The following is a 22,011-nucleotide window of genomic DNA, read 5'->3' as shown; positions in this document are numbered from 1 at the left end:
CCCTTTTAATGAAGAGAAATAGCAGAACTAAAAAATTAATCTAAACACATTAAATATCTTTTGCAAAAAACTATTAAAACTGCTCCTCACTCCAACTATTGTCTCCTAGCTTTTCATTTATTCAGTTTGTCAATGCGGATGTTTCTCTTCAGGAGCTCCGTTATCTCCGAGGAGCCAGCATCCCATCTTGAGTTGGTACATTTCTTGCATGTGATGCTGCTGGTATTGACCATGTCGTGTTATAATGCTGTAATGAGCAAACATGGGTCCAAAACATAGAGGAGCAGATGAGCAGTCACTTCTGGTGCAAAAAGAAGCTTGATCAAAATAGTTAATCAATTCCTTCTATCAGAGAAATATGGACTCAACAAATCAAGGACCACAATGTCACCAGCTTATTAGAAGCCACAACTTCTTGTTAAGGCTCCAAATTCAATTCTTATCAAATATACAGCCTTGGCCTGAAGTCAAGTACTTTCAGTGCTAGCTGTACAGTCTACCTACCGTGTGTCTAATCTCCACAGAGAGGTCATCTAAACACGCCTGAGGATTTGAGGGTGATGTCTTTTCTGTTTGTAGATGATGTTGTCCTTGTAATCTGGAGCATAATGTAGTTAAGGAGAGGGGTAACACCTCTGAATCTGAAGTTATGTCTCGGACCTGCAGCTACCCCAAGCAGACAAATCTAAGGACCTTAGAGCTTTGTCTCCAAGTGAGATTGTGGCAAACAAAGGAAATGCCAGGTGGTCCGGGGCCTCTCATGAGGGTTAAGGACAACATTTTCTGCCTAATGGTTCAGTATAGATCTTTGTTCTCCCACGATCTCTGTGTTAATCTTGGACAGCCTTGGTTATGAGAAATTTACCATCTGTATTTTTTGGACTTTTATTTATGTTCATTTAGTTGTAGTGTTCTGCGGTGGGCTGGTGCCCTGCCCGGGGTTTGTTTCCTGCCTTGTGCCCTGTGTTGGCTGGGATTGGCTCCAGCAGACCCCTGTGACCCTGTAGTTAGGATATAGCGGGTTGGATGATGGATGGATGGATGGATGGATAGTTGTAGTGTTCATAAGATTATTTGGTCTAAATCAGGCACTGCATCTATGGACACTTTCTCATCACTCCAGTGATGTTGTTTTTGAGCCAATTGATGACATTTCAGATAATGTTACATAAGAGTGAGAGATTGCGTTAACTTATTTTAAAAAGTAAGGTGAGACTCTTTTGAAGAAGAAATAAAGCACAGTTCTTGTTTTAGTATTACGGGGCTTTGATCTAGACCTCTTGGTAACGTCTTCTGCTTTTGCCCTATCGCAAACATTTCGGTGATAAATTGACCCCCGCTTGCTTTATGCTCATGGTTTTAAGTGTTGGTGCTTAAACATCTGCCAACTGGGAGTAGTGATAACAATGAAGACACCCTTCTTGGTAAAAGGTGACTAGTGACTGAAATGTCAAACTCTGGCAGCAAGTGGCAAAAAATGAGTTTCCGTAACTAAGACGTTCAGTAATCCATTGCAGCTTTGGAACCAAATTGACGGTCCTCCTAATTGGGAAGATCAAGTTAGCGTGGTTTAGTAATGCCCCCCTAAATGGGATAAAAACTGGGCAGGGCCCACTAGGGGGAGCCCTAATTAAAAAAGACCATGTGTGCTGAGGGTTAAAATCAAAAGAGGCTGGAAGCCATTTTTAGGTTACCATAGAGAGCTTGTTAGCTCAATGAACTTAACCAGCATAAAGAAAATGAGAAACTGGAGATTAAAAGGGCAGAGGGAGACCGTGATATCGGAAAACACTTTACACAGAACTGCAACCGAGAGGTGAGATGGCAGAAAGAGAGATCTCATCTAAAATGAATCAAAGGACTGTAAGGGTACATTGGGGGGGGTATCACTCAAAAAAGGGATCAGTAAATATGACAAGGGGGGGACGGGGACAGGCTTTATAAAATAACAAAAGAATCATTCAACTGAAATTCATAATGTGAAGGGTGAAAACCATTTGGAATGTTGACCTTAAAGAAGTCCTAAGACCTGTGCAAGCAGAACATGCCAGAATATGGGGGCCAGAGTGTGATTGTTAGAGAACTGGTGAATAAAAAAAGTAACAGTTCTTGTAAACTGATTTTTATCCTAGCTGTTTTGGATTATCTTCATCTCTGTTGGCGTAACTTCCCTCTCTTCATCTGGCACCAATCTGCATCATGCTAAGGGATGGAGCTAAAACTTGGAGCGATGGACAATCTGATGCCTACAACAGTGACCCAGAGGATGAGGAAGAGATGATCTTTAGTGAAAATGAAGAGGATGTGGAAGAGATGATGGACCTCAGTGATCTGCCTGCCTCTCTGTTTGCCTGCAGCGTTCATGAATGTGTTTTTGAAGATACACATCACCAGGTGAGTTGCACTACCATCCATCTTGTGCTTTCTGGTCATTCATTTTCATTATTCACTGTGGAATTGTGTGCTGTTGTAACAACTGGAGTTGTTATAGGCCTACTTTCTCCAGTCTCTTTTTAATGGTAAGGTGATCACTGTGTTGTTGTTAATATACAAAAGTTACCCACTACGTTTTACAATACACTTTTTTTTATAGCTAGCAGTTATTCAAGAATTGCTTAAACGTGTATGTAGCACAACTAGATCTTTTTGCTCCATCTTCATTTTTTACATGTAATCTCTGCCAACCTGAATAGTCCTGCACCAGTGAAAGGAACATGTACAGTGGTGTGAAAAACTATTTGCCCCCTTCCTGATTTCTTATTCTTTTGCATGTTTGTCACACAAAATGTTTCTGATCATCAAACACACTTAACCATTAGTCAAATGTAACACAAGTAAACACAAAATGCAGTTTTTAAATGATGGTTTTTATTATTTAGGGAGAAAAAAAATCCAAACGTACATGGCCCTGTGTGAAAAAGTAATTGCCCCCTTGTTAAAAAATAACCTAACTGTGGTGTATCACACCTGAGTTCAATTTCCGTAGCCACCCCCAGGCCTGATTACTGCCACACCTGTTTCAATCAAGAAATCACTTAAATAGGAGCTGCCTGACACAGAGAAGTAGACCAAAAGCACCTCAAAAGCTAGACATCATGCCAAGATCCAAAGAAATTCAGGAACAAATGAGAACAGAAGTAATTGAGATCTATCAGTCTGGTAAAGGTTATAAAGCCATTTCTAAAGCTTTGGGACTCCAGTGAACCACAGTGAGAGCCATTATCCACAAATGGCAAAAACATGGAACAGTGGTGAACCTTCCCAGGAGTGGCCGGCCGACCAAAATTACCCCAAGAGCGCAGAGACGACTCATCCGAGAGGTCACAAAAGACCCCAGGACAACGTCTAAAGAACTGCAGGCCTCACTTGCCTCAATTAAGGTCAGTGTTCACGACTCCACCATAAGAAAGAGACTGGGCAAAAACGGCCTGCATGGCAGATGTCCAAGACGCAAACCACTGTTAAGCAAAAAGAACATTAGGGCTCGTCTCAATTTTGCTAAGAAACATCTCAATGATTGCCAAGACTTTTGGGAAAATACCTTGTGGACTGATGAGTCAAAAGTTGAACTTTTTGGAAGGCAAATGTCCCGTTACATCTGGCGTAAAAGGAACACAGCATTTCAGAAAAAGAACATCATACCAACAGTAAAATATGGTGGTGGGTAGTGTGATGGTCTGGGGGTTGTTTTGCTGCTTCAGGACCTGGAAGGCTTGCTGTGATAGATGGAACCATGAATTCTACTGTCTACCAAAAAATCCTGAAGGAGAATGTCCGGCCATCTGTTCGTCAACTCAAGCTGAAGCAATCTTGGGTGCTGCAACAGGACAATGACCCAAAACACACCAGCAAATCCACCTCTGAATGGCTGAAGAAAAACAAAATGAAGACTTTGGAGTGGCCTAGTCAAAGTCCTGACCTGAATCCAATTGAGATGCTATGGCATGACCCTAAAAAGGCGGTTCATGCTAGAAAACCCTCAAATAAAGCTGAATTACAACAATTTTGCAAAGATGAGTGGGCCAAAATTCCTCCAGAGCGCTGTAAAAGACTCATTGCAAGTTATCGCAAACGCTTGATTGCAGTTATTGCTGCTAAGGGTGGCCCAACCAGTTATGAGGTTCAGGGGGCAATTACTTTTTCTCCCTAAATAATAAAAACCACCATTTACAAACTGCATTTTGTGTTTACTTGTGTTATATTTGACTAATGGTTAAATGTGTTTGATGATCAGAAACATTTTGTGTGACAAACATGCAAAAGAATAAGAAATCAGGAAGGGGGCAAATAGTTTTTCACACCACTGTATTTCCTTCTTCTACACAGTCACTTCTTCAGAGGGATCCACCGTCTGTCATTTTGGTCCCTAGCTTGATCACTGGTGACACTTTGACAACAAGTTATCTTCCTTAGCCCTGTAATAGGAGAGAAAACCTGAACACATCTTTGTTTCAACACAGTTTAGAGGCTGACAGATAGCCTTTATGAAATCCAACATGTCCACAATTTTCAAATAAGATAAGTAGGACATTTTAACTACAAAATTAAATTGCATGCATTTCCTATCCATTTTAACTAAACTGTAGAAAGGGTGGCAGAATTTTTTGACAACCCACATAGAGTTCAGCCACCTGCATCAGGAAGCAAAGCTGCATTAAAAAAACAGAATTTAAGCTTCAGATAATTTGCTTTCCTACATTCCCTCTTTTTGGTGCTTAGTGACATGTATGTACAGTCTGTTTTTAGATTTTATGGAAAAAGAAAGCATTATTTATTTATTTTTTGTCTATGAGAACAACACAATACACAGTTTGCAGTTGATTTTTCACGCAGTTGCTAAAAAAAATCTTTTCCATTAGTGATTAAAGCATACTGTAATGATGCATAACTAGACTACAGCAGCACAGATTAATAGCTTAAGGCCGTCTCTTGGGTGGATGTACGTTTTCTTTTGCTCGTATTTCTTCAGTAATTGTTCAATGAGCATTCCTAACCTCCCTCAGTTATTGAAGCTTACTTGTCCCCATCCTGAGTATCACATTGTTTCCTTATCTTGTTCTTGACCGCCGTCAGATCTTCTTAACTATGTCATGGGCCTTTCCTTACACTGTTGAAGTCTTTGATCCACAGATGGTCATGATGCTTGTTTAACTTTCCAAACTAAATTGTTCATTCTATAAACACAAGCTTCACTAAACACTTGGGTTGTGTGATTTTTGAATTTGTTAAACAAAGCTGTCAGATGAGTTGACCGAGGCCAAATATAAAGTGAACTGGAGCTGATTAAATGCCATTCTTGCCATGCTTGTTAATAAAATATGTAATGAGAAACTGGTCGTTACTTCTTAAAAGAGAGAAAAATGAAACCATTTTTTGCCAAAAATCCTCTGCTGTCATGATAATAGCAACACAATTAATAACTGATGCATCTTACTAGTGGAGTTTAAAGTTTTACACATTTGAAATTATTTTAAAGTTTCTTGAAATAGCTTTTGTCTTTTGTTTACAATATCTAATTCATTTGGAGATATATGAAGCACACTTTAAAATTTCTCTAAACCACTTTGTGTGAAATGTTTTCTAATGTTTTAAGCAATCACAAAATCCATTGGTGATCCATAGTATGATGAAAATAAAATTATTTTAATGTCTGAAATTCATTGAAGATATCCTCTAATAGGATGGTTAGACGTGTTATTCGCACTTCTGGCCTCATTTCTGGTTGTCTTGACAAATGCCTATACACGAATGTGTCTTGGTTTTCTTTCCCAACCCATCCAGATTGTCTCAGGTCCCTCATTAGCAGAAATAACCATGGTTCAAAATCAAGTGCCATTCACAAGGATCTCAGATGCCCTTACTTTCTATGAAAACAAATTCCCATGAGGAACTTCTGGCCCTGACTGAGTGCAGGAGGATGGCCATTTGAACCCTGGTCTTCTTTCCACTAGCTCACCCCCATCACAATCCTAATGCATCCTGCTGTGGCATCTCAAAAATACAGTTTTCCAGTTTGAAGTACATGCAAAATAGGAAGCTGCTGAAGATTTTTTAAATAACATTCAAGTGTCATGCATTCCTTCTTAAAATGAATTCCAGAGATCTCACTTGTGCACTAGGAAACTTTTGGAATATCGCAGTCATTAAGAATTACCTAGAAATGCTTTGAAATCAGTATGAGAAACCCCCACAATTGATACATCATTCACCTTGTCTTGATGTGTAATTGTGCAAGATGTCAAGCTTTTAGGGGTTCCCCCTGCTTTTGGCTCTCTCAACCCAAAAAGCACTCATTTTTAGGCCATTTTTAGTCCGTGTTTTGTGCACCCTTATAAGAAAGCGTAAACCGATAGGTGTCTACAGAAAAAAATGATCAGAAGGACTTGACGTTGTTTATGCCAGATCAACCAACTCCAGGCTTTCACACTTTAATAGGAAATGAGGGATCAAAGTTACTCATTTTCAGATATTTTTGAAAAAATGGATGTCAGTAATATAGAATGTGGTGTGTTATTTTATGCTATATCGTGGTTGCTGATCACAAATATGATAATGTTTTTGATTTTTTTACTGGCTGTCGTAGCCCCTTAAGAGTCACTCCTAGAAGGTCACGAATGACACATTTCAAACATAAGCATGCGAGGCATCAGTTCAGACTACTTCAAGGTCAATGATTACTAATATGATGTGATTTTGATCCTATATGGACCTTTAACAGAGGGTGATAAAATGGCAAATATATATTACGGTTGAGAATCTTTATACTTTAAATATTTAGATTGGAGCACACATTTTAATATTTCTAATATTTAATGCAACTATTCTTCTTTATTTTGTTCTTCTACCTCATGAAGTAAATCATTACATTTCTTGTGAACGTCCCATATTAGGAAGGCTTACGCTAATTCAGTTTTTTCAATTTAGATCTCCTAATTAAAATTTCTTAAAATTCAGGATATCCTAAAATGGTTTCCATTGCAGTTTAAGATAATTTTTTTTAAAGAATAATGTAACACAAGCAGATTTGAACGTAACCCAAAATTTTGTTATCCTGTACTTGTTCTAATATATGAGACTAGGGGGTTCACCCCCTGCTCGCTTTGCTTGCCCACCCTCCTGGCCTGTGCTACACGCCAGCCACTTCGCGTTTCTACCGCTCGTGTTATGAAGAGGAGAGGGGGGCTGACCACACCCCAAGGAGATGCGGTTGCTCCTCCGAAACCCCCCTCTTAAATAGTGATACAATGGGAAACAAATATTTATTTATTTTTTACCTCCTCTTTGCTCGATAAGCTGCTGGCTTGCTGCTGCTGCCGCCGTGCCACATGATCTTGCGCAGTGCATCGAACATTTAAGTACAGTAGCTGTCCTACTCTTTGTCTTTTACTTCCGGCCCTGGGCGAGGTTAAATCTCTTGGCACAAAGTCTCATCTCACGGGACGTGAGTTCTTGATGTTTTTAGTTTATAATTTAAAAACGGAATAAGAATCTGAAAATCTAACAACATCACATTAATGTTCGATAAATTCTTAAAAGAATGATACCAAATATATATATGTAGGTTTTAAAATAAGCCCGATTTAAAGCATGACAAAAAAGTGACATAAAAATGTCACATAAAATCGCTGCACTTTTAGGCTTAGGATTTCATATATATAGACTAGATTACCGTGCTGGAAAGTGTAGCTGCCACTTTAACCTACAGTTTTCAAAATTGGAAATGGGGAACTTTGAAACAAGCAGGGTTTGATTTTTGTAACACAATATACAAACTAGCACAAGGAAGAGTAATAGAAGAAGGAAAGACTTTATGTCTATTAGCAAATGTTGGGATTTCAAACACACGGGAGCATAAATGAGGCTAAAATACAAGACAACAGAGTAGTGAAAAAAACGAAACTCTCCAAAATCAAATATTAGCAACCACAGTCTGTTTTGAAAATGCTGGTTAAAAACAGAAAACCACGGGTGAGTGCACCATACGTGCTGTCAAGCAACAGGAGTCACCACTGCAAAATGGGAGAGTAGCTAAAGCCATGGTATGTGGTATGTAGGCCTTCGCACTGGATGGAAGATTGTTAACTTCTGCTTGAGATACATCAAAATGAAGTTTAGATATCTATAATCCAACAAGAATTTATCTTTATATAACACAAATTATTATTTTATAAACTGTATTTACAATTAGTAAGATATAACAGTGGTCAGAAACACAATACCATAAAGATCACATTACAAAAAGTGAAACACACTATAATCAAAAATACACCTAGTGCTCACCCGTAAAAAGGTCATCTGCCCAACAAATGAAAAATCAGTAAAAAATCAAGTTTTTTCGTTTATTTTTGCATTTAGTGGCTCTCCCTACTTGTCCAATGCCCACTCCAGGATGGTAATCGATTAACAACACTGACATGATTCCATAAAAATCAATAAGATGTATTGGATCATAGTGAATGGTTAAAGCCTCCTGCAGTTTAGAACTATATGTACAAATGGTTCATTATACAAAGTTCCTCATATAAAATAAAAACCACAGATAAAATCAGAACAGAAGCCAAGACCTGACAGATTATTTTAGAATAACATTGATACATTCTTACCAAAGAAAATGTGATATTTTCTAGTCTTAGATTCCATTGAGCTGTGGAAGTACATTTGGATTCTTCCAGTTAAGCACAATCAGCTGACGCACTAAGAATGTAGTTTAGCAAATCACAATAAGTTATCTCTGCATTAACTTACACATTTGGTGTTACTTCAAACCGTGCAATTTGAGGAATAGGAATAATTGTAAATCCAGTACTGTTTGATATAAAAGTGAAAACCTTCACCAAAAATGGTTTTATTACACAGCAATTGCAAAACATGGTGTATTAATACAAAAGATTTCTTTTTCCCCAGCATTGCCTAAAATCACATAGAGGTACACACCATGACATTAACTGATAAAGTCTAGAAATAACTGCAGATATTCCTCTCATTCTCAGCCAAAATATATTCCAGTGTGGATGTTGATGGGAGATTAGGGCAGTTAGGCAGTTTCCATTTAACAAGGTATTTGATTTTTAAATATAGATAGCTAGGTGTTGCAGGAATTACATTTTTAAGACATAGCTGAAAAAAGGTTGTGAACACATTGTTAATACAGCGATATCTAAAGGTCTCAATAACTAATGACTTCCATAAATTAAAGTCTATGTAAGTTACAGAGCACTCAAGTATAAAATGATCATGCACTGCATCTACAGAGAACATCATCCATGCCCTAAAAGTGAAGACTGGTATTGTGTTTCTCTTAATTCCTTCCTCACTTACCCTCTGGTTCAAGGAGTAAGAACGATAACATTTAGTATAATGTAAAGAAACCCCGAGAAAAAGGGAGCTCTGATTTAGTGTTACTGAGTACCAGAACCGGACAGGCACCCTTGCCAGCTTCAAAGGAAGTGGATGACTTATGGACTGCTAAGCATTTCTGGCTTTGTTCTTGAATGGTTGTTAGCAACATACATTTACAAAACAAAAGGAGATCATTCAGGCCATCTGGTTCATTCAGGTATCTAATAACTTCAATTGTCACATATATCATCTAGTTGCTTCTTTTATAGAGTCTGGGTGCTTATTCAAACCATTAAATGGACACGTTTTATTCAAAGGGCAATTACTTTGTTTTATAAAGGAGTGCCTCCTGCTGTCTGCCTTGCCCTTACTTTGTGTATGTGTTGTCGTGTGTTTGCTTTGCTTTTAGTGCTCTCTAACTAGAACGATGTTGCTGTATCCCGTCTCTTCAGCCTTCTGTCAGAAAAGGTGTGCCTGCTTGACTTCATAAATAAGACAACGTTATTTGTCTCCCACTACAGGGACCCTCATTTTTTTTATGGTGTAACAGGATGGCTTGTTGCTGAGTGTATAAATAGAATGGCCTAGTTTAAAAGCAATGCATCTTAGGCAAATGACCAAGCCGAGCACCACGCTGCTCTTCTTCTGATCGTTTTGGCCAGTGCTAGTGGTAGCATATTACTGAGCCGAGTGAAATTCATAGCACATTTTTTTCCATTTAAGTTTCTCACCTTGGTAAGTCAAGTGTGAGAAGTATTGCCTTTTACTGATTTCTTGTTTCCAAGCATGGCCGCTTGCTACAGGTATATGATCGGAAGGAAAAGTTCTTGTTTGTTCCCTGCTAGTAGCTGACACATGCCTTATTTATTTTGTTGTTGTTTTTTTTACTGTTTGATTTAATAGAAGCTCTTACAGTAGTGGCGGGAGCAAATATTTACCAGCAGTCTGGTAGTTTTGAATCTTAGTGACCTAATTGCCTAACCCAGTTAAAAGAAGCATGGTAGACTTTATGTGATGTTAGTGTGGTGCAGGCAGCACAGAGGATGCAGCCATTTGTATCAAGGGTTACTCATATCCTATTTGGTATTAATTTCAAGGAAGCGTTGTGTCGCGTGTTCTGGTGTTTGTGACGCTCACGTGGAAAATGTGTCTTGTCTAACAATGGAAGGAAGCGCATGCTTTAATGAGCAATTGGTTAAAGAAAAAAACACAATGTAGGAAGAATCCAGATAAACAAGAAACAAAACATATCAAGCTTACATAACTCCATTTCAGAGTTTTAAAAGGTTTTTGTTTATCCACAGGCATAAAACATCAGGCTTTTGCTCCATTAAGGTACAGGAAGTAATAGCCTAACCTGATTGGTGTAGAAGACAATGTATTTATTTCTGCATTTTCACTTGGAATCAAAAAATTGCGTCTCTTTAGATTTGTTTCTATTGTTCCATATCTATTTATTGAAATATATGCCATGCAGGTAAATTTTGTTCATTTTTTTGCTCTGAAAAAAATTACTTTATTGACAGAACCTTTTACAGTCATATGAAAAAGTTTGGGACCCCCTCTTAATTCTTTGGATTTTTGTTTATCATTGGCTGAGCTTTCAAAGTAGTAACTTCCTTTTAATATATGACATGCCTTATGGAAACAGTAGTATTTCAGCAGTAACATTAAGTTTATTGGATTAACAGAAAATATGCAATATGCATCATAACAAAATTAGACAGGTACATAAATTTGGGCACCCCAACAGAGATATTACATCAATACTTAGTTGAGCCTCCTTTTGCAAATATAACAGCCTCTAGACGCCTCCTATAGCCTTTGATGAGTGTCTGGATTCTGGATGGAGGTGTTTTTGACTATTCTTCCATACAAAAGTCTCTCCAGTTAAATTTGATGGCTGCCGAGCATGGACAGCCTGCTTCAAATCATCCCATAGGTTTTCGATGATATTCAAGTCAGGGCACTGTGACGGCCATTCCAGAACATTGTACTTCTCCCTCTGTATGAATGCCTTTGTAGATTCCGAACTGTGTTTTGGGTCATTGTCTTGTTGGAATATCCAACTCCTGCGTAACTTCAACTTTGTGACTGATGCTTGAACATTATCCTGAAGAATTTGTTGATATTGGGTTGAATTCATCCGACACTCAACTTTAACAAGGGCCCAGTCCCTGAACTAGCCACACAGCCCCACAGCATGATGGAACCAAATTGGACAGTAGGTAGCAGGTGTTTTTCTTGGAATGCAGTGTTCTTCCGCCATGCAAAGCGCTTTTTGTTATGACCAAATAACTCAATTTTTGTCTCGTCAGTCCAAAGCACTTTGTTCCAAAATGAATCTGGCTTGTCTAACTGAACATTTGCATACAACAAACGATTCTGTTTGCGGCGTGAGTGCAGAAAGGGCTTCTTTCTCATCACTCTGCCATACAGATGTTCTTTGTGCAAATTGCACTGAATTGTAGAACGATGTACAGATACACCATCTGCAGCAAGATGTTCTTGCAGGTCTTTGGAGGTGATGTGTGGGTTGTCTGTAACCATTCTCACAATCCTGCGCATATGCCGCTCTTGTATTTTTCTTGACCTGCCAGACCTGCTGGGTTTTAACAGCAACTGTGCCTGTGGCCTTCCATTTCCTGATTCCATTCCTTACAGTTGAAACTGACCATTTAAACCTCTGAGGTAGCTTTTTGTAGCCTTCCCCTAAACCATGAGACTGAACAATCTTTGTTTTCAGATCATTTGAGAGTTGCTTTGAGGATCCCATGCTGTCACTCTTCAGAGGAGAGTCAAAGGGAAGAACAACTTGCAACTGACCACCTTAAATACCTTTTCTCATGATTGGACACACCTGTCTATGAAGTTCAAGGCTTAACGAGCTAATCCAACCAATTTGGTGTTGTAAGTAATCAGTATTGAGCAGTGACAGGCATTCAAATCAGCAAAATTACAAGGGGACCCACATTTTTGCGCAGCCAGTTTTTCACATTTGATTTAATTTCATACAACTAAATACTGCTTCACTAAAAATCTTTGTTCGGAAAACACCCCAGTGCTCAGATGTTCCTAGGAAATGAAAGACATACCACTGTTATCTTTTTTTGTTGAAAGTAGAGTAAATTATTATGCAGGCTGAGAGGGGTTCCCAAACTTTTTCATACGACTGTATATTTCTAGAACATTATAGCCCTTCAAACCTAATATGAATACTGTATGACAACAGCAAACTCAGTTCAGGCCTCCTAGGGCTTTGAAACAGTGATACCAAACATTGGGTTACAATGCTGTACAAAAAATATAGTGGATGGAAATTAATACACCCATTTTCTGTAGGCTTTCTGTCCACTGCAGTGTCACAGGAGCAAGGAACTGGCACCAGACTCGTGTAAGAACAATGGATGTGGAGCCACACTGTTTCAGAACACACTCACGCTCACACCTACTATCTATTCAGTTACACCAGGCCAGTATAAAATCGCCAGTTAGCTTAAAATCTATGGTTTTTGTGGTTTGGGAGAATTATTCATACAGATAAGGAGAAAGTACAAACTCTCTCCTCGGAATCTGAACCCTGAATTGTGGAGATGTGAGGCACAATTCTTACAGACAAGCCCAAAGTATTACACATATTGTATATACAATTATAATATAGAAAATAAAGAGTAAAATAACACAGTGGTGATTACTTATTACACTGATGCTAAGGAAATGAATCCTATAACAATATTTTTTACTCCGTCTACATGAATACGTTAACTTGTTTTAACCGATCTCCATGTCCATTTGCTTGCAACTCATTCATATTTTCTACAAGAATACTTTTTCATACGTACGTTAACGAGTCCAAACGAGACAACTGTATCTTGACCAAAACACTGTAGCCAGGCAAGGACATTTTTTTGTCATTATCAACTTAATCACATAATGACAGATTTGCAAAAAAAAAAAACTTGGCAGCACCTTTGGTAAACAGAAGCAAATGAGAGTCCAAAAATCATGGTCAGCAAGCGTAGCAGAAAGTAAATCACTAGAAGCATTGAGTAAAGGAAGCCCCGACTCAAGTTAAAGACCTAATAGTAGGTGATTAACGTCCTTTTAAACTGGCCGGATTTAACAATTTAGTTAGTACAAGAACTAGAAAGGAACAAAAGCAGAATGGAAAATTAACATGGAGCTAAAGCCAGAGAAGAATAAATTCCACAGGATGGGGGGGAACTTCCATATGGTCATGGAACTTGGCAGTATAGCTCTAATTCAGCGTTTCTCTTTTTCTTGCATATTCTTTAACAGTCATGCATGAGCTCATGGCCTCCAGGGGCATACTTACTGAAGACTCTGCTGGATTATTGGAAAGAAGGTCTGTGTGAAGTTTCAGCACTGCAGGGGCCCCTGGAGCTCTTCCAGATTTAGATTATGGGATTGATTTCCTTGTAGACATTTGTACACCAGAGGGATCATCAGTCGGATGGCATGTTGGCGTTAGCGTATTTTCACTGGCTCACTATCTTAACAGTAAGGAATGCTGTCTGTTAGCACTGTACTTAAAGATGTGATTTACCAGACAGAATACAAATGAAAGTTTAAAGGCCTTGTCTGAGGTTGTACTGTGAATTAACTGGTAAAACTGTTTCACAGAAAGTGGAAGAAACAATTGTCACCTCTTTATATACCACCTTTTAGACAAATCTCAAAGCATTCTATGAACTTGCCAACACGGTATGAGGAAAACCAGAATTCTCTGAATTAATTTCAGGTAAACAGGACATGTTGTGACAACAAATAAAACCTTACTGGAAAGCTGATCAAAGTAAGAGTGCAGGCTTCCCTAGGAAAACCAAATAAGCTAATAAATATTACTTTATACATTCCTTCTCTTCACAATGTGGCAGCATCTGTACAAGCCAGAACTTTGGATGTCTTTGGCATGTAGGAAGCGACATGCGACATCTATACAGATGAAAGGCCAGGCTGAGATGTGAACCTAGTCTCTTGGACCTGTGAGGCTACAGTGAAAAGCAGCCATGCCACCATGTCCCTCACTTTCAATCTATGAATTCTGAAATAATATATACTGTAGTGACTTTTGTTCTATATAACAATCTGTGAAGACTAGAATCATTTTAGTATGTTTCAAAAATGTATAGTGCCTTTCAGTAGTTGGGACTTGCCAAAGCAGGGTCACAGTTCCTGATAGGCAAGTCTCCTTAGTTCCGAAAGAAAGGAGTCATACAGAGAACCTTTGGAGGAGTCAAAATTTGGGTTTGATCTCACTTGTCACCTAAGTTGATAAAGAATCAACAAAGTAAATAAAGAAAGATGGGTTGTCCTCTTCCTTTGCATGGAAGACATCAATTGTTAAGAATCATTTTGAAATGAAGAACAATTAGTGCAACTGATGCAAGTAAACTTAAGTTGCCATGAACACAAAATGCTAGATGAAACACTGAGGTCTGGATCTTTGTTGTTATTCAAATTTCTGGAAATTTTTGCCTTTAAGTTTTGTTTGTCATGTTTATTTTATTCAGATGATTACATTCTACCCAATTTTAAATTTAAAACACCGATTAAGAAGCAGCTTGATTAAGATATGAACCAACCCTGGATAGGAAGTCAGTTCATCACGGGGTAGGGACAAAAAACAACCAAGCTCTATATCTTATATTATCATAGTTAAAGGCAAGGTTTTATTATAAAGAGGAAGCCTAGGAAGACAACAGGCACATTTCACAAATAAATTACCACAACCAGAATAGGGCATTTGCTAATCTATTAAGTCACCAACCAAAACCGTAAACTAACGACTCCAAATGTGCTGTGTACAGGTGCTGGTCATAAAATTAGAATATCATGACAAAGTTGATTTATTTCAGTAATTCCATTCAAAAAGTGAAACTTGTTTATTAGATTCATTCATTACACACAGACTGATATTTAATCAAATGTTTATTTCTTTTAATTTTGATGATTATAACTGACAACTAATGAAACTCCCAAATTCAGTATCTCGGAAAATTAGAATATTGTGAAAAGGTTCAATATTGAAGACGCCTGGTGCCACACTCTAATCAGCTAATTAACTCAAAACACCTGCAAAAGCCTTTAAATGGTCTCTCAGTCTAGTTCTGTGGGCTACACAATCATGGGGAAGACTGCTGACTTGACAGTTGTCTAAAAGACGACCATTGACACCTTGCACAAGGAGGGCAAGACACAAAAGGTCATTGCTAAAGAGGCTGGCTGTTCACAGAGCTCTGTGTCCAAGCACATTAATAGGGAGGCGAAGGGAAGGACAAGATGTGGTAGAAAAAAGTGTACAAGCAATAGGGATAACCGCACCCTGGAGAGGAGTGTGAAACAAAACCCATTCAAAAATGTGGGGGAGATTCACAAAGAGTGGACTGCAGCTGGAGTCAGTGCTTCAAGAACCACCACGCACAGACGTATGCAAGACACGGGTTTCAGCTGTCGCATTCCTTGTGTCAAGCCACTCTTGAACAAGAGACAGCGTCAGAAGCGTCTCGCCTTTGGACTGCTGCTGAGTGGTCCAAAGTTATGTTCTCTGATGAAAGTAAATTTTGCATTTCCTTTGGAAATCAAGGTCCCAGAGTCTGGAGGAAGAGAGGAGAGGCACAGAATCCACGTTGCTTGAGGTCCAGTGTAAAGTTTCCATAGTCAGTGATGGTTTGAGGTGCCATGTCATCTGCTGGTGTTGGTCCATTGTGTTTTCTGAGGTCCAAGGTCAACGCAGCCGTCTACCAGGAAGTTTTAGAGCACTTCATGCTTCTTGCTGCTGACGAACTTTATGGAGATGCAGATTTCATTTTCCAACAGGACCTGGCACCTGCACACAGTGCCAAAGCTACCAGTACCTGGTTTAAGGACCATGGTATCCCTGTTCTTGGATTGGCCAGCAAACTCGCCTGACCTTAACCCCATAGAAAATCTATGGGGTATTCTGAAGAGGAAGATGCAATACGCCAGACCCAACAATTCAGAAGAGCTGAAGGCCACTATCAGAGCAACATGGGCTCTCATAACACCTGAGCAGTGCAACAGACTGATCGACTCCATGCCACGCCGCATTGCTGCAGTAATCCAGGCCAAAGGAGCCCCAACTAAATATTGAGTGCTGTACATGCTCATACTTTTCATGTTCATACCTTTCAGTTGGCCAACATTTCTAAAAATCCTTTTTTTGCATTGGTCTTAATTGATATTCTAATTTTCCGAGATACTAAATTTGGGACTTTCATTAGTTGTCAGTTATAATCATCAACATTAAAAGAAATAAACATTTGAAATACATCAGTCTGTGTGTAATGAATGAATCTAATATACAAGTTTCACTTTTTGAATGGAATTACTGAAATAAATCAAATTTGTCATGATATTCTAATTTTATGACCAGCACCTGTATATATTTGTGCTTGTGTGAGTAGGCTCTGAACTATTGCTTCCTGTGTTACTCAATGTGTCTGGGACAGGATCGTTTACCCACAATCCTAAAGTTAACTGAACTGGTTTGAATGTGTTGTTATGTTGTTTTATTAAGTAGGATGGAAGAGTGGCTTGATTATCAGTGCTGCCTCATAGCTTAAAGTCCTGGCTTTGAATCACAGTGCATTCACCAAATCTGTGGAGCTTGCTTATGCTCTCGGTGTCTCCATGGGTTTTACTCTGTGTACTCTGGTTCTCCTCGCAAATCTTAAAGAAATGCTTATTCTGTTATTGTGTCCCTCTAAATTAGCAACCACAAGAGAGTAGAAGTCTAAGTGTTAGTATGTCCAGCAGTCGACTGGCATGCTGTTTGGGATTGGTTCCTTTCTGGCACCTGATGTTACTGGGATAGGCTAAGGCCCCTGTGAAGCTGAACAAGATTAAGTTGATTTGATTTTAGATCAATTGGTATTTTTTGTCTGTTTCTCAACTGTAGGTGACCAATAAACTTTCCTACATTCCATGCTTATGACTCCAACTGAATGTAGTGGGTGGGCAATATGGTTTGCAGTTAGTATATGGTTAAACATGGAATTTGCTACATGTGCCACATTTTGTTAAGATGTTTATATGGTCCAGTTATGACTTGTGAATATGCTTATTTCAAAACTCTCAGCTGCATTTAGTCTTCCTAATCTGTGTTGTTGAGAACCCATACTATACAAATCTGCCAAAGGAACAGTAAGCACTCTGACAAATGTTCCAACTGAATCCCCGAACATATGAGCAACATTGCAAAATAACCATTTTATGTAGACAGCAATATATTTTTTACTATTACACTACTGGTCAAAAGTTTTAGAATACCTCAGTTTTTCTTCAAATTTAATCAGTTGAAATACAACAAATGGCCTAAAATGGTGAAAATGTACACAGCAAAATGCCAGAGGTTTAAATTAAAATTTTGGGTTAGCAAGAACTGAAAAAAAAAGAAATTTTAGAAGATTACAACTAATAGATTACAACCTACAGGTGTTCTGCAGCACTTGAAGTAAATGAAGCCTTGCAAGTTGAAAACAATTTGCACAGGTGTCCCAACTTCCGTTGATTACTTAAAAACCCTCAGTGTGTCTTACAGCAAACTTGGAACAGACTGTGTTACTACACCCTCTACACCCTAAATTCCTTTGATAATGGCAAGAAAATAGCATTTAACAAATTTAAATGAGACAAATCATTAATACCCTTAGAAGTGTACACTTTTCATGTAGAGAAACTGCAAAAAAAATTCAAAGTGAGTATGGTGTGCAGTGGGCTGGTGCCCTGCCTTGCACCCTGTGTTGGCTGGGATTGGCTCCAGCAGACCCCTGTGACCCTGTAGTTAGGATATAGCGGGTTGGATAATGGATGGATGGATAAGTATGGTGTCCTACACAATCCAAAGGCAATTGGAAACTGGAAGAAACTCTGATAGGAAGAGATCTGGCAGACCCAAAGTCACAACCCTATTAGAAGACAAGTTTGTGAGGGTCGACAGCTTGTGTGATAGGTGCCTCACAGCACACCAGCTTCAAGCACAGCTTAACAGTGGTCAAAAAAGCAAGTGCCAGTTTCTGCTGTGAAGAGGAGACTGAGCTGCAGGTTTGACAGTACGAATGGCAGTAAGAAAGCCATTAAATACAGGAATGGGCCTTGAAATACCAGCTGTAGACTACTGCAGACTGGAAGAAAGTCTCATGGACCGATGAATCAAAATTTGAAATCGTTGGTTTACCACACAGGTGGTTTGTACGCCATTGAGTTGGTGAAAGGATGGTTTCTCAGTGTGTGACACCAACTGTCAAACAATGAGGAGGAAGGGTGATGGTCTGGGGTTCTTTTGCTGGAGGCAGAGTGACTTGCACAGAGTGACTGGCATTCTGAATCAAAAGGGTTACCACAGTTTGGCCGTTATATCAACAACAACATTTATTTATATAGCACATTTTCATACAAAAAGTAGCTCAAAGTGCTTTACATAATGAAGAAAAGAAAAATAAAAGACAAAATAAGAAATTAAAATAAGACAACATTAATTAACATAGAAAAGAGTAAGGTCCGATGGCCAGGGTGGACAGAAAAAACAAAAAAAACTCCAGACGGCTGGAGAAAAAAATAAAATCTGCAGGGGTTCCAGGCCACGAGACCACCCAGTCCCCTCTGGGCATTCTACCTAACATAAATGAAATAGTCCTCTTTGTTTTTAGGGTTCTCAAGGAAGGACTTGATGATGATGGTCATGCAGACTTCTGGCTTTTAATCCATCACTGATGGAACATCACGGTGCTTTAAGGACACCGGAAAAGGAAACAGAAGAGAGAGTAGGGGTTAGTACAGATTTCAGAGCCACCATGAATACTTATTACAATGAATTGGATATACAGAGTATCAGGATTAAATTACAGTGAAGTTATGAGAAGGCCATGTTAAAATAATGTGTTTTCAGCAGTTTTTTAAAGTGCTCCACTGTATTAGCCTGGCGAATTCCTATTGGCAGGCTATTCCAGATTTTAGGTGCATAACAGCAGAAGGCCACCTCACCACTTCTTTTAAGTTTTGCTCTTGGAATTCTAAGGAGACACTCATTTGAGGATTTGAGGTTACGTTTGGAATATAAGATGTCAGACATTCTGATATATAAGATGGGACGAGATTATTTAAGGCTTTATAAACCATAAGCAGAATTTTAAAGTCAATCCTGAATGACACAGGTAACCAGTGTAGTGACATCAAAACTAGAGAGATGTGCTCGGATTTTCTTTTCCTGGTTAGGATTCTAGCAGCTGCATTTTGCACTAGTTGCAAACGATTTATGTCTTTTTTGGGTAGTCCTGAGAGGATTGCGTTACAGTAATCTAGCCGACTGAAAACAAACACATGAACTAATTTCTCAGCATCTTTCAATGATATAAGAGGTCTAACTTTTGCTATGTTTTTTAAGTGAAAAAATGCTGTCCTAGTGATCTGATTAATATGCGATTTAAAATTCAGATTTCAGACAAAGTTACCCCTAAGCTTTTTACCTCTGTCTTGACTTTTAATCCTAATGCATCCAGTTTATTTCTAATAGCCTCATTGTATCCATTTTTGCCAATCACCAAGATTTCATTTTTCTCTTTATTTAGCTTGAGAAAGTTACTATTCATCCATTCTGAAATACAAGTCAGACATTGTGTTAGTGAATCAAGAGAATCGGGGTCATCAGGTGCTATTGATAAATACAGCTGTGTGTCATCAGCATAGCTGTGGTAGCTCACGTTGTGCCCTGAGATAATCTGACCTAATGGAAGCATGTAGATTGAGAAGAGCAGCGGACCCAGGATAGAGCCTTGTGGAACACCATATAGGATATCATGTGTCTTTGAGTTATAATTACCACAACTAACAAAGAATTTTCTCCCTGCCAGGTAGGATTCAAACCAATTTAAGACACTGCCAGAGAGGCCCGCCCATTGACTAAGGCGATTTCTAAGCATATTGTGATCAATGGTGTCAAATGCGGAACTCAGATCTAAGAGGATGAGAACAGATAAATGGCCTCTGTCTGCATTTACCCACAAATCATTTACTACTTTAACGAGTGCAGCTTCTGTGCTGTGATTTGTTATAAAACCTGACTGAAATTTATATCAGCAAAAAAAGTTGGCTACTTTGATGAATCAAACACATTGAATAAAATTTTGTACGCTTAATGATTCCTTGACTTATTTTTTTTTTTATTTGCCATTGTTTATTTGTTCTATGCCAGTGTCATATTGTCCAAGTAGCACTTCAGAAGGTGTAGTAACACTGTATGTTTCAACTCTGCTTTAAGACAGACGGAGGGTTTTTAAGTAATCAACAGAAGATGGCACACCTGTGGAAATTGTTGGCTTCAACTTGCAAGTTTTAATTTACCTTAATTGCTGCAGAACATCTGTAGGTTGTAACCTATTAGTTTTTCCCTGAAGAAGGCCCATTTGTGATATTCTGAAATTTCATTTTTTTTCAGTTTTTGCTAATCTAAACTATAGCTTTTTTTATAGATTTAAATCTTTGGCAGTTTACTGCTTACCTTTTCACCATTTTAGGTCATTCAGTGCATTTCAGCGGATTACACTTGAAGAAAAACTGGAAAAATTGAGGTGATCTAAAACTTTTGACTAATAGTGTAATAGTAAAAAAATGTTGCTGCCTACATAAAATGGTTATTCTGCAATGTTGCTCATGTGTCTGGGGATTTAGTTGGAGCATTTGTCAGAGTGTTTACTGCTGCACTGGCACATATCCGCAGAAACATAAACAGCTATTACTTCTTATTTTACATTTCTGTTTACAAGTTCAGAGTTGTAATACAATTGATTACATATGTGTTTACAACTGGACTACAGGCAGATTAAGTGACTTGCTCAGGGTCACACAGTAAGTTGCAGGTGGGGACTGAACCAACAGACTTGAACTTTAAAGTCCATTGCTTTACCTTAGACTCTGGACTGGTTTTTCTCAACCAAGGTACAAAAAAGAAGTGTGAAAAACTTAGCTCTTAAAAGAACCACTGGTTACACAGCAGCCAAACCCAAGTCTCCGTCCTTGGCTGAGCTTCAGTTCGACCTCTCTGTCTCACAGTGGACCTGCTACAAGATTTCACCCCTTTCCTTTCCCACCCGACCTCATTCTCCTCTTCTGTGTCCACCCAAATTGAAGTCTCCCACTGCTCACATGGGGCCCAAAGTAAGAGCTCCCTCTTGCTTCTCACCTCCTTGAGTAGATCCATGCCAGTATTGTGATCCCAAGGAATAACGTGCCAAAACTGGTCAGTTTTTTAAGAGGAGATTGTCTTAACAGGCAAGTACTTTCTTTCTACAACCCCAACTCCCTTCAGTTACATGAGCAGTCTGTGCAGCATCTCATTCTCTCTCTCAGGTCCGATCCACCAACGTTACAATATTGTTAGTTTTGGTAAATTTATGGTCTAACGTTATTTTTAGAACAGTTCTATAAATTGGCAGGATAAAGCAGAAGAATATAAAGTGAGGAGCAAAGGAAATGGTAACAATTTTTACTAATAAAATAAACATCTAATATTTAATTTTAATATTAATATAATTATAGAGGAACACTGTTGTTTTGACAGAGATGACAATGTTTGGCTACCTTCATCCTTCCTTAAGAAATAAGTACAAGAATAGGCTCAATGGAGAAGCAAAC

At 38.7% G+C, this 22,011-nt stretch overlaps 1 protein-coding gene across 1 annotated transcript in view; it reads left to right on the top strand.

Moving 5' to 3' along the window:
• Positions 1 to 22,011, top strand: part of rcan3 (regulator of calcineurin 3) — a 101,817-nt gene that overhangs the window by 5,317 nt on the left and 74,489 nt on the right. Inside the window, exon 2 of the mRNA XM_028818917.2 lies at positions 2,133 to 2,394. Within this exon, the coding sequence (XP_028674750.1) occupies positions 2,200 to 2,394 (195 nt within the window). The 5' untranslated portion in view covers positions 2,133 to 2,199. The remainder of the gene's footprint in view (positions 1 to 2,132; positions 2,395 to 22,011) is intronic.

Source organism: Erpetoichthys calabaricus, chromosome 14 (assembly GCF_900747795.2).
Source record: "Erpetoichthys calabaricus chromosome 14, fErpCal1.3, whole genome shotgun sequence".
NCBI lineage: Eukaryota > Metazoa > Chordata > Cladistia > Polypteriformes > Polypteridae > Erpetoichthys > Erpetoichthys calabaricus.
The sequence above is the reverse complement of the archived record's forward strand: the minus strand, read 5'-3'. Positions and strand labels throughout refer to the sequence as shown.